At 36.8% G+C, this 14,044-nt stretch overlaps 1 protein-coding gene and 1 long non-coding RNA gene across 2 annotated transcripts in view; one reads left to right on the top strand and one right to left on the bottom strand.

Annotated features, from left to right (window-relative positions):
* KPNA1 (karyopherin subunit alpha 1) overlaps window positions 1–14,044 on the bottom strand; it is a 67,086-nt gene that overhangs the window by 5,198 nt on the left and 47,844 nt on the right. The window contains exons 6-12 of the mRNA XM_032869527.1: window positions 12,441–12,572; window positions 11,059–11,147; window positions 10,627–10,726; window positions 9,863–10,026; window positions 9,017–9,095; window positions 4,860–4,985; window positions 3,088–3,215 (exon numbers count right to left, since the gene is read on the bottom strand). Of these exons, the coding sequence (XP_032725418.1) occupies window positions 3,088–3,215; window positions 4,860–4,985; window positions 9,017–9,095; window positions 9,863–10,026; window positions 10,627–10,726; window positions 11,059–11,147; window positions 12,441–12,572 (818 nt within the window). The remainder of the gene's footprint in view (window positions 1–3,087; window positions 3,216–4,859; window positions 4,986–9,016; window positions 9,096–9,862; window positions 10,027–10,626; window positions 10,727–11,058; window positions 11,148–12,440; window positions 12,573–14,044) is intronic.
* Window positions 7,609–12,883, top strand: LOC116874677. Its single transcript, XR_004384049.1, has 2 exons — window positions 7,609–7,757; window positions 12,316–12,883. It is a non-coding gene; the product is annotated as an uncharacterized LOC116874677 (long non-coding RNA).

The raw sequence follows: 14,044 nt of genomic DNA, 5'->3' as shown, positions 1-14,044 counted from the left end.
TTAAAAAAAAAAAAAAAAAAAAAAAAAAAAAAAAAAAGTATAGTGGTTGCCAGAGGTATGAGCTGTGGGGGTAGAGGACTAGTGAGGAATAGGTGAAGCTGATGGAATCATACTGTAGAACTATTCTTTTTTTTTTTTTTTTTTTTTTAAAGTAGAACTATTCTGGGGCGCCTGGGTGGTTCAGTGGGTTAAGCCTCTGACTTCTGCTCAGGTCATGATCCCAGAGTCCTGGGATCGAGCCCCGAGTCGGGCTCTCTGCTCAGCAGGGAGCTTGCTTCCTCCTCTCTCTCTGCCGGCCTGTCTGCCTACTTGTGATCTCGGTCTGTCAAATAAATAAATAAATAAATAAATAAATCTTAAAAAAAAAAAAAAATCTGTTTTAAAAAAAAAGTATAGTAGAACTATTCTGTAGAACGCTACAACGGTCCTATTTCTACCATTCCAATACCTATAGAATTACACAACACAAAAATTGTATACAACACAAAAAGTTTTCAGCTCTCATCATGATCTCAGGATCCTGGGATCAAGCCCTGCATCAAGCTATGCACTCAGTGGGGCGTCTGCTTCTCTGCCCCTCCCCTTACTCGCACTCACTCTCTCTCTCTCACATAAATAAATCTTAAAAAAAACAAAAACAAAAACCAAGCCTATTTTACGATTATAAATGTTACAGATTTGAAAAACAGAAAAGCATAAAGAAAAAGTACACAGAGATTAACCACCACTATTATATCCTACTATTGCTTCCTCTGTGTCCTAATTAAATACACCTACCATTTTCCCTAGTTACCTTGGACTCTTCCTTTTCCTTGCTACTTAAAGCCTGCCAGCAAGTCCTACAGATCCTTCTTTCCTGTACTGAGACTCATTATCTCATGCTACAACTATTACGTTAATCCTGGCCATACACTAACTACTGTAATGGCATCTTAATTGCTCTTTCCTCCTCAAAATATTATGTTCTTCATATTACTCTCAAGGCTAAAGACACTGAGTCTTCCCAATACTCAAGTCGAAGGCCTTCTGGGGCGCCTGGCTGGCTCAGAGGTTAAGCTTCTGCCTTTGGCTCAGGTCATGATCCCAGGATTCTGGGACTGAGCCCCACATCAGGCTCAGCGCTCAGCAGGAGGCCTGCTTTCCCTCTACTACTCCCCCTACTTGTGTTCCTGCTCTCGGTCTCTCTCTCTCTCTCTCTCTCTGTCAAATAAATAAATAAAAATCTTAAAAAGAAAAAAAAAAAACAAAAAACTAAGGCCTTCATCCCAGTTTCCAAAGCCCATCAATTACTTAATTCCTCATCTTGCAAAAGAACAATTTATAGTAGGGTGCCTGGGTGACCCAGTTGGTTGAGCATCTGCCTTCATTTCTGGTCATGATCTCAGGGCCCTGGGAAAAAGACCCACGATGCGCTCTCCACTCAGCAGGGCATCCGCTTTTCCCTGTCCCTCTCCCTCTGTGATAGCTCTCTCTCTCGAATAAAATCTTTTTAAAAAAAATTTTTTTTTAAAAAGCTTTAAATCTTTAGGCTAAATATAATCAAATGCTAATCTACAGGTTCTTAAGAATGACATTTATTCTTTATATTTAACCTAAAATTGGGAATATTTCCTAAGTTACTCTAGTTGGTTCTTGCATCTAAGTCTTGTCTACTCAATAAGAATAAGCAAATCCACACAGATGTCTTTTAACACTGATAAAGTCATTTTATTTTCTATAATTTGGACTGTAATTTTTTGTAGTATTTTTCAAGATAACGCTTCATCGGGTTAAGAAGAAACTGCTAGGAGATTGATAATGAACTTCATTAATATAAACAGCTATGCTGAATTTTAAAAAGGAATAGTGAAGGAGCCTTTCTGTTCTTCTCTAACAAAGCAAAATACCCCCGAACACTTTCTGATGAAATCTACCACAGTATTTTAAAAATGTTTTAAAAGTATGTGTATAGTTTAACCACTTCAGTTAAGAAACCATATTATAACTTCTACAGTATTTCTACTACCATCACTGGGATAAATGTCATTACCAGTGGTGGCATAATCATAGTACCCCAGAACCAGAATCTTAGGAGGTTAAAAAAAAACCTTAATCTCATACAAAATGCCTCTGAAGACCACTTAGTCTTCCTTGAAAACCTGTCCATGATGAACTTTACCAAAACAGCTATCTGCAGTGTTAATTTATTATTTTAGGTATACAGTTACCTTCTCTACCTAATCAACTTCTGAAATGTTAGGACTACCTTTTACATTCCTACAGAGACCTAAAAATTAGTATTGGTTAATTAGTACCAACACTTAACCCACAAAGCAACAATACAAGAAGCAGCTGTATCATTCTGATAGTATATATAAAGAAGGGGTTATAACTTCAATGTTCATTTAAAATCACCCTCCCCTCATCTGAATTCCCCATAAAGAAAGTTAAGGCAGGCTAAGAAGAGTCTAAGTTCCATTTTTGTCTTTATCATTAATCTTTTAATTGAAAAACTGAATGTCCGTAATTTAACATTTAAGTATATGATGTTTTCTTTGAGGAACGGATTCCTGTCCATATTTATGCCTTCTCTAGCCATTAAGATTATAAACCACCCAAGGGGCCATTTAAGTCTCAAGGTACTACAGCTCTCTCCCTTTACTGTACATTACAGGAATTTAGGATCCAGTGACTCTAGTGAATTTGGCATTTTATTCTCAGATATACCTCTCTTTCAAAGTCTGATCGAAATCTATTGAGACATCTAAACTAAAATAGCAAAAGTTAAATACCAAAGTTGGACTCTAAGGACTCTACTAACCTTCTAGACTACCTAAGATTTTTCTGATCAAAAAGCTCCAGATTAGGCTAAAGCCACCCCATAAATACTTCTTTTCTCTCAAACCTCAACGTTGCCTTACTTCTATTATCCTGGAATTTATAGTAGGAATTATTTCAGCAGGAAGGAATGGGAGAAAAATTAAATACACATTTGAGTCTAGTTATGAAACTCCGAACAATCTTCTAAAAGGTTAGAACTGAGCATTCGTTAATTAGCAGACCTGATTTTTCCTTTAATTTACAAGATGCTACCTAACTAGTACTTACTTGATCTGTTCAGCTGATCCTCCAGAAGTTGCATTTGTGATGGCCCAAGCTGCTTCTTTCCTTGTCCGAAACTCAGCAGTCTGTAATATACTAATGAGGGCTGGAAAAATGTTGGCATCTATCACAGTCTGAAATTAAATGAAAAGGGAAATTACAAATTTCAAAAATGTTCATGATGCTAATTATAACTTTATAGCTGGCTTCCCTAATGACACCCCTCCCCCTGTTAAAAATTAACTGGAAGGAGTTAAATTCTCTTACCCATCACCTTTCAACCATACTTGGTATCACTGGTAACACTCCCTGGAGTCTGGGATCTTATAATCTCTTAGTTTTTCCTTGAGTTCTTTTCTCTTTGATTGTCCTCTCTTGTTCCACCCACAGTAATAAATTACAAAAGTTCAATTTTCTGTTCCTCTGCTAGTCTCATTTCTTTCACAGCATCCAACTCTGACACGTGTACTGTAACCCTCCAGTCCTCACTTTTGGGTGCCCCAAGCCCATGGTGGCCAACAGCTTGCTTTAGATCTGCTAACCACTTTAAACCTCATCCACCCTCTACAGAAGGTCTCCTCTCAAACCTCTTTTTGTATTTACTTATTCTAAATATTATCGGTCACTAAGTCTCCTTTACATTCTATATTTAAAACATCCGGATCCTATTCCAACCTCCCACCCAGATTACCAGCATACCCTGTAGTTGGACAGAGTACTTTCACTCACTTCCCCCTCATATATGAATACTAAACCAATCTGCCTCATTTTTCTCCTAAGTTCAAAAACCTAAAATGGGTTTTGTATCATTTCCTCTACCAAGAAACTGAGAAATTCTACATGAGAGCCTGATAGTAGCAGGCAATCAACTATAGCTTAAACCACCTCGTATGTACTGTTAATAGCTACCAATCTCAGTCCCTGGCAGCATTCTGGGGATGACTAACTATGCTTTTTTTGTTTTGTTTGTTTCCAGTTTTTATTTAAATTCTAGTTAGTTAACATATAGGGTAATATTGGTTTCAGGAGTAGAATTTAATGATTCATCAACCACGGTTTCCTGATCAAGAACTCTGTTATACTGGTAAAGAAAGTCAGCAAAGTTAGTGGAAAGACACTTCATCTCGATCCTGTCATTTACTAGGGGTGTCCTTGAGCAAATCACTTTCTCTGATCCTCAGTTTCATCCTTAAAAGAGAATACTGGAAGAGATAACCTCTCTGATTCCACTCAGCTCAAAGTCCCATAGGTCTGTGTTTTATCTTTCATAACCAATTGTTTAGCCTTTCTTAGGACCTATGGTGACCTTCAGCCCACTGCTTGCTTTATCTTCCACTGGGGTTACTTTCCCACCTAAAAGAAGAATAAAATGAAAAGGCAGATAACCATTTAGAGAAAAATGGGTCCCCAAAGGTTTTATAAAAAACTGAAATTACCCAATACATGGGTCTACTAGAAAAAAAATCTTATTTGGCAAGAGTAAAGCCAAGCTGTTTAGCATAAACATCATCAAAACCTTTCGAAAATGTAAGACACTATCTGTTGGGTCTCGGCAAATCATCAAATATTGAAGGCAAAGGGAAAAAACCAAAGTTTCAAAAGTCTGAACTTTTGTAAGGTAGGTTAAAATTTAAAAAAAAAGTAAACTAAACAAGACAACAGTGTTGGAAGTTCATGGTCTCCAAGGTAGTAACGAAAAAAAAATTTAAGGCTAACTGAAAAAAACCCAAAACCTAAAAATAAAAATAGAAGAAAAAAGACAGATGCTATGGGATTACCTGAATCTGTGCTCTATTTCCAGCTGTGATATTAGATATTGTCCAACATGCTTCCTTTTTGATAGATTCCTTTGGGCTACTCAGCAAATGCAATAAACTCTGCAGAGCTGAGCAATTCAAAATTACCTAAACAGAAAAGTTTGAAACTTACTCTCTACTGACCAAACAGAGGTAAATCTTTAACTCATTTATTTTAGGAACAATATAAGCAAAGAAATAATGTCTCCCCTTGAAATTTTAGTAAGAAATAACTTTATACATGTAAAAAAGTATTCAGTGCCAGTAAGTATTAGTTTCTAAGATTATCAAAGCAGTTTTGTTATACACATTACAATCGTATAACTGCTACCTCATAAGGCATAATAATGTATTAGTCCTTCACCTTCCTATCCTCAGAGGAATGAAAAAGTCTTTTGGGTGGGTAAATAGATCAAGTGGCCAGAAATTCAGAAGTGGTCTCAGATTTTTAAGTCTTCTGGTAACACTCTACCTGGTCGTCAATCAACAAATACCCACTTACTGAAGTACACCAAGTGCTTCAGAGGACAGAAAGGCAGATATGTCTCCAGCTTTCAAACAGCTTACAAAGGGGAGGGAGAGTAAGACAAAGACACATGAAGGAGATCTAGTCTACCAAAACTAAACTCGTTAAGTTACAATGACTGAAGGAGTACATGGTAGGCTCAAGAATCAATCACTGAGTAACAGTAAAAGAACAGGCATCTAGTCCAGAAACTAATGCAGGTCTTTATAAGGAATTAAATATATAATAAAGTTCCTCCAGAGGTTAACTAGTTGAAAGACATTTTTTTATTTTTAAAAAGTACTTTTTAGAAAGTCCAATTCTTAACCCATTACCAAAATAAACCCACAACTAATTTAAAGAGTACACATACAAACACACCAAAAAACAAGAAATATCAGTAAATAACTGGTTTGGGGATAGTGAAGGACTTTACAAGCATAAAAACAATGGATGAAATTACAGGGGAAAATAAAACTTGATCAAATATTTGCATGTCAAAAAAAAATTAAAACGCACACTACATAATGTAAAAAGAAATTTCAACAGATAAAAGGATTGCTGTCTTTAATATGTAAACTGTTAGAAGAAACAATTTTAATAGATTACCTCCCTCACAAGTAATGAAAGAAATGCAAATTAAATGAAGCCATTTCTGCCTAATACAGCTCAAAAAATAATAAAACATGTGGTTAAAGAAACACAATTTTAACAGTATAAAAGATACTACAAAGCAATTTTTTAAATGCCAAAGATGTGATTTAGAAAATACACATGCCAAAAAAATAATAATAAACCTGTCACCAGTTAAAGACAATACCCTCGGAGTGGTCAGGAAAAAAGACTTTGTGGGGTTGGGGGAAGTGCCTTGAAACACAGATAGAATTTCATAAGCAAAGAAGAGGGAGAACACAGCAGATAAGAAAGGCTGGCAATGAAAAAGTGCTGAGACAAGCTACCACAAAGTACCAAAATAAGGAAAGAATAGAGCAGTAAGACTTGATTAAGGAAGAGTTCATTAACCCCAAAATTAACAGTAGGCTACCAGAAAGAGATTAATATCCTGAAGTACAAATTCTTTAGTCTTTCAAGATTCTTTATCCCATAATCATTAAAGAAGTTCACTGTTTTCAGAAGGTAATGTGAACAAGGTTGTTGTAGGAAAGATTAAACTATTACTAGGAAGAGTCAAATGAGAGGGGTAAATGCTGGGGAGACTAGGAAGATAAATCAGGTAGGTACAGCCATGACCCTTGTGTGTGAGAAAACATAGACCAAACTAAGGTAAGTAGATGAAGATACTGAGACACTAAGAATCAACAAGAGATGGAGACACCAGATATGACTGCAAAGTTTCAAGGGCGGGGGCAGTTGAATAGTTACCTCATTAACTGAAATGGGAAAAAAAAAAAAAAAAGACTTGGAACCAGACATCTGGGGGGAAGAAAATAAACTGTGAGAGATACAAATGTGAGACACACAAGCAGAAATATCTAATAGGCTATTGGAGACCCAGAAGCAGTACTTGAGGGACATCAGAACTGGATGTATAGATACAGAACTTCCTTCATTCAGTAATTTTTCAGTCCTTCTGTATTGTGCCAGGAACTATTAAGACTACAGAAGGACAAAAATGAACAAGACTGACACCACTCCCCCTCTAGAAGCTCACAATCTAATAATTAGGCAGTTAGGATACAGTGTGGCATGTGCTATGACGGATGAAACAAAAGAAGGCACACCTAACTTAAGAGTCTGGTAGCAAACAAGGCCTCTCAGAGAAAATAATATTAATGGGAAGACCTGAAGAATGAGAGGACATTAGTGGCAGAGTGTGGATTCATGTGTGGGAGTGGTTAAGAGCAGGGATGGGGATGCAAGCCTATGTCTGGTACAGAGGGAAGCAAGTGTGTGTTAAAACTTAGGGCTGAGTATAGTCCTAGTGAATTCAAGGAGTAAACATGGCAAAAGCACAGAGCATGGTATGGGGAGGGAAAGACAAACTTTTTATGAGTAGCAAATAAAGGACTACAGAGGCAAAAACTTCCTTTCCATTCCTGTACCCCAGCAACCCAGGTCTCCACAGAGACAACCAATGTTATCAGTTTCCTGCCAGAGAAATTTTATGCAAATATAATCAAGCATATATGTTGGGTTTTTTCTCCTCTCCTCCCTGCCTCCTTTTATATAAATAGTAACAGATTCTATACACTTCCTATTTTTCTTTTTAAATGATGTAACCTGGAGATATCTCTGTATCAGTGCTTAAGAGCTTCCTCATTCTGTTGTACAGCATTCCATTAAACAGGTGTGCCACATTTTAAGGGATCTCAAACACCCTCAAAGGACAATAGGGGACCATAAAAAGATTTTAGGTGGGGCGCCTGGGTGGCTCAGTGGGTTAAGCTGCTGCCTTCGGCTCAGGTCATGATCCTAGGGTCCTGGGATCGAGCCCCGCATTGGGCTCTCTGCTCCGCGTGGAGCCTGCTTCCTCCTCTCTCTCTGCCTGCCTCTCTGCCTACTTGTGATCTCTGTCTGTCAAATAAATAAATAAAATCTTTAAAAAAAAAAAAAAGATTTTAGGTAAGAGAATGACCTGATGAAGTTTGCATTTTGCAAGCATCCTTCTGATGATACAAGAATGGAACAAAATATGTCTGAACTAAGCATTGCAAAGGATGAGGAGGGATGGCACTTAATGACTAATGAGAGAGCTAATGTACAGGTTTTGGACATGGTCAACTGCTGGTGTCCTCATTCACTAAGGGAGGTAACATAAATAAGCAGAGGTCCAGATATACTAGGGAAAATAATGAGTTCCCTTCTGGACAGCATAAATTTAAAGTAAGTATTAGAACTGGAAGACACCTTCAAGTACAAATCAAAATTTTAGGGATTAGAAAAGAGCAGGCATTAAATTTGCCTTCCTGCGAGTCAGGACTGGCTAAGCGCTAAGGCGAAAACCTGAGTCTGAGTTCTCAATCAAGCTGCACCAGGGTGATGGCTGAAGTTATAAATAAGATCAATGAATATACCCCTCAGGGGATAATCCCACAAACAAAAAAGGACAGGAAAAGGAGCTTGCAAAGGAGAAATGGTCAGTGAAGCAGGAGACCCAAAACACTTAAACACCATGGAAGCCTAGGAAAAGAATGTTAAAGACAAGGCCAAAGCATATGAGGGATAAAGAAAAATACCTAGAAAAATCCACTGTGAATATATCTTGATACAAAAGCTGAATGGAGTGGGGAGGGGTGACATTAAGAACAAGGAAGACTCCTCATCACATTGGAGATTTACCATGTGCAAAGAAAAGGAAGATATTAAAGACGAAATGAAGATGACAGAGAAAAGATGTTACTCGAGGCTCTGACAAGAACCACTTCAAGTAGAAGCAGTAGTGGGAAATAAACTGAATAACCAAAGGGGAACCCAAAACTGCTGTAATAGCAATAGGTCAAAATAGAGCCAGTGAGGGTACTGAAAGTAGCCAAGGCAACATTTTTAACAAATATTAATGAAACAGTGTCAATTCTCCCTAATAACATGGAGTTAAATACTCTTAACAGTAACCTAACCATGGGGTTCAATGTACCGTTTCTGAAAGAAAAAAAAAGTTACCACTTATTCATACCTGCGTCTGAATATCATCGCCTGTGACAATGTTTCCCACAGCCCGCAAAGCAGGAGAAACCACCTTATAATCATTATGCCTGCAACCATAAAAAGAAATATTAATCCAACAGTTCTAACCTTAGTCTCTTTTCTTTAGGGCTGAAATCCAAACCAAATAATGCGACGTAACTTTAAAGCACAAAGTTACCTGTCTGTGGTGGTTCTCAAGGGAACCCTGCGAGGATGGGTTTGGTATTCCCTGGGAGAGCTCTCTCTGCCTTTATTATTTTTGGATAAAAACTACAAATCTTAATAATCTTTCCCAGGTATTCTATCACCTGGATTATAAGATTTCCCTCTCATTAATATAGTTTTCACTTCCTCTTTACTTATTTAAACGGGGAAGGGCAGCAGAGGGTGAGGGAGAGAAAACTTCAGCAGCCTCCGTGCCCAGTGCACAGCTCGACGCAGGGCTCATCTAACCACCCTGAGATCGTGACCTATGCCCAAATCAAGAGTCGGACATTTAACTGACTGAGCCACCCAGGTGCCTCAGGATCTACTCTTTTAAGTGGCAATATGCCTTTTGCTATCTTCTATCCTGAGGCTGGGCTCAGGTCATTAAACATTAATTACACAGATGAGAGTTTTCCAAATGTTCCTGCTGAAAGACTGTTCACAGCAAAAGAAAGAGCTGTTCTTTATATAAGCCTCAAAACAAACAGACTAGATATCAATATAAGTAACAAAAGAGAGCAGCCCAAAGCACAGTAAATCAGTATAATGTATTAATATTTACCAGTATCTAGAAAACTAATAAACTAATACAAGGACAAAAGAAGAGACACACTTTAAGATATCTTACATCAACAGCTCCACAAGTCTCCTACATACTCCAGCATCAATGACGGCTTGGATTTTATCATTAGGTCCATCCGATAGATATGAGAGGGCCCAGCAGGCATCAGCCAGTACATCAGTGTCACTGACAAATAACAGCCAGGAAAGCACATTCAGACAGGGGGAAACCTGTAAGGGAAGATGATATGATAATGAAATTTAGCAGAATAAAAGCTAGAAGTGAGGAGAGAAACTCCAAAAGGCAATCAGGCACACAGATGGTAACTTCTGGGGTGATTAATACTTCTAGAAATGGAGTAGCAAATGGCCAAGTGGCATTTCCATCTTTGGGAATGCTATCAGTGCCTTGCAATTTACTTTGATGAGGTAGTCAGAGACTAAGGAAAATAATCTCAAAGACTGAAGTATATACCAATTTTCAGAGTGAAGTTCCTTGTTGAAATACATTCTTTCTGGATCAAAGAGGTAAAGAAACTTCCACAAGTGGTAGAGCTAAAAAAATTTTTTAGATACTTTGCTATAAATAAAAAATGCTAGGTTTTAAGATTAATTTAGAGCTTTTTATGGTCAGTGAAAATTTATCCCAAATTAACACCAAAAAAAACCACAAAACAACAACAAAAAGCCCTATTTCTCCAGAAACAGATAAAATTCTAACATTTTAGATTTTATATGAAAAATTATCATCTCTCTGTTCACATTAATATTTGCTGCTACATTCTTTTAATTGTACTTTTTCTGCTCATTTCCCACAAGCATAATCCTTACCTTTGCAAATTCTGGAGGTGGACTTTTCCCTCTACAGAGATTAGACAAAGCCCATACTGCATTCCGCGTCATGGTCAGGCGGTTTTGCTTTGAAAATAACCTATAAGTATGATACAATGGTAAACTATAAAATGGACATTAATTTTCTCCTAGCATAAGATAAATATTAGAGCTACTGATCAACACGTCTTTAAATAGCTTTTCTCCAGAACAATAAAGCTGAATTAATTCTAACAGCACTAATCCAGAATTTTGGCACTGGAGTAAGACAGAATGCCTGAAGAAATTATCTGAACAAGTTAGTAAGAAAGTATCTGTAATAAAAAATAACAACAGAAAATCCAAAATTATTTCTAAAGATGCACTACTTTCTGAGAAACTTCCATATTTTTACTACTCAAAAAATAGTAATAATAATAGAAATAAACTTACTGCAGAAGAGGGGGAAGAATATTGCAGTCTAAGACATAGTCCCTGCACATGGTACTATCTCCAGCAATGTTGCCAAGAGCCCAGACTGCCTGCGAAAGAATTGTTCATTAATGATAGGTTGTGTAGTATAATTCTCTCAGAAAAGATGTCAAAAACCACCACAATAACTCTTTACAAAATTATATAGTAATTAATCAACATACACATAAGCACTATTAATACTTCTAATAGAAGTTCATTATCAGGGAATCAAATGAAATAGTTGTGGGACTGAGGGAAGAATAGCAAGCATATTATAAAGTGTATATTTGAACAGCCATGGTATAAACTTATTAAAGGGAGGAACCAGTTCTTATATACTCAGCTGATTAAAAATGTATTTTAAGCTTGCTTACAAAAGAAAACAGTGAACAGAGATTTTAAAAGCAATCAAAATGCGGAAAGCTGTCAAACTTCTGGGGGTAATGGATATATATCTTGAATGTGATGATGGTTTTACAGGTATATACATATGTCAAAACTTATCAAATTGTACTTTTTAAATAAATGCAGTTTTCTGTAAATTATACCTCAAGCTTCAGAAGAAAATCATACTCATTTAGCAATGATTTATATTTATGAATTTGACAAAGTTTGCAATAATAAAAAATTCATGTTTTCCAGGTCCTTTTCTACTCAAATGGGGCAAAGACCTGCTCCTTCCATCAACACTAGAGATCCCTACAAGTAAATGCTCAGTAACTGCTTATATGATCTAAAAAGTATATAGGGCTGGGGTGCCTGGGTGACTCAGTCAGTTAAGCATCTGACTCTTGATTTCAGCTCAGGTCCTGATCTCAGGGTCTTGGGATCCAGCCTTTCACCAGGCTCCACATTCAGCAGGGAGTCTCTGCCTGGGATTCTCTCTCTCTCTCCCCCCACCACCCCCACCTTTCCTCCTACCCCTGCCCTTGCTCATGTGCTCTCTCACTCTAAAATAAATAAATCTTTAAAAAAATTAAAAGTATATAGGGCTCCGGGTGGCTGGCTGGCTCAGTGAGTGGAGCATGCAAGTGCTGATCTCATGAGTTCAAGCCCCACACTGGGTATATAAAGTACTTAAAAAATAAAATCTTTAAAAATAATAATAATAATAAAATAAAAATTAAAAGTATATAGGAATTTTTTTAAAATTCAGGGTTGGAAGGGGAAAACGGTTTTATGTTTCCAGAAGAGATTCTGCCTACATTCACTATGAAATTTTCCATTTTGGTTTAGATTTCTAGAACACTCCCTGTAATGAATCATGGATTATCAAGGCCAGGTGGTGAAAGAGCCCCTGAATGTAAGACCAAAGGAAAAAATGGTATTCTTTCATCTGCTTCTCTGCTTCATTTTTTTACCTGCTCCTGGACATCTTCAAACTCTGAGCTGAGCAACTCTATGAAGATAGGCACAGCTCCTGCCTGAATCACAATCCGCGTCTGAAGAGAATTTCCTGAAGCAATATTTGTCAATACCCAAGCTGATTCAAACTATAAAGATAAAAATAATTTTATTATATTATGAGCATTTAATAGCTTGTTTTTAGCTATAACAATAAGGTTTTCTGTATGTGAAGAAAAGAATCTGAAATCATTATTTACACACAATCTATCAGATGGATTCTGTATCAATTTTAAATGGAGAATTCCCAGTACAAAAACCTTGCCCTAGAATATTCAGTCTAAAATTTGGTCTAAAATTTCAGACCAAAGTAGAGCTGACATAATACCATAAAAAAAGAATGAGGGACTGCTTCATATGCTGCCATAAATGATCTCCCAAGAAACAAATGAAAAAAAGGGGGAAAAAAAAAAAGCCTAATAGTGTACATTAAAATAGGATCATACTGTATTTTCTAAAAGGGTTAAGAAGGAATATATGCATTAATTTACTTATGGTACAGAATATCTCTGGCACAAGCCATAAGAAACTGTAAATACTTGTTAACTACATGGAAAGGTAAGGGTGAATGGGAAAGAAAATCTTATGTATCATTTTGGCCTTAAACCATGTATATTATCTAATTAAAAAAAAGTAAATAATTTCTATAAGATGGACACACAGAAAAGTGGAGAGGATCTTAATGGAAAAGAAAATGTGTAAGACACAAGGACAGTGAAAAAGGCCAAAAATATTTTAAATGATAAGTGAGCCAAAAGGAGCTAACTGGCATTCAATTAATAGAAATGGCAACATTAGAGCATAAGAGCTTCTGACAAATGAGAGGGCTCCAAACTAAAGTACAGAGATAAGATTTTTTTTTTAATTATTTTTATTAACATATAATGTATTATTTGCCCCAGGGGTACAGGTCTGGGAATTGTCAGGCTTACACACTTCACAGCACTCACCATAGCACATAGCCTCCCCAGTGTCCACCACCCAACCACCCTCTCCATACTGGAGATAAGATTTTTTAAAAAGAGCATTCTTCAAGGCTGATAAACTGGTAAACAGAAAGTATGAAAGAAATCATGGCCAAAAAGTATAGCATTTTACTAATCTGTCCATCTGTGCAGTAATTTGACTCTACCCTAAAATGGAGAAATCCAAGAATGAACTCATAAATTCTATTTACTTAAAAGAGTTCTTATTCTTACTAAACTTTAGTTTTGTTTCCTTCTTCTGTTCTGTCTATTTAGCCTTTAATAAAGCACATACACAGAAAAACATTCAGTGGCATGTCCCTTGAATGAGAGATCAGTAAAAAGTCACTGAAAGACAGAGCTGTGACTAAAAGAACTTTTGTGTCAACTGAAAGGCAGCTGTCATATAGAAAACTAAATCATCAATCATTGGATTTGGGGGAAGGAAAGCAGAAGACATGGGAAGACCATCTGATTATCATAATCCAAAGCATGTGAATGACAGCAAATTCACAACAGTAGATGCCTAAAGAAGGGGATGTTCCAAGAAACCTATGAAAGTGATGAACACAAATGAGTATAGAGGTTAGGCAGCC

The sequence above is a fragment of the Lontra canadensis genome, unplaced genomic scaffold (assembly GCF_010015895.1).
Source record: "Lontra canadensis isolate GAN:19392208 unplaced genomic scaffold, GSC_riverotter_1.0 scaffold38, whole genome shotgun sequence".
In the NCBI taxonomy this organism is placed as follows: Eukaryota; Metazoa; Chordata; class Mammalia; order Carnivora; family Mustelidae; genus Lontra; species Lontra canadensis.
The sequence above is the reverse complement of the archived record's forward strand: the minus strand, read 5'-3'. Positions and strand labels throughout refer to the sequence as shown.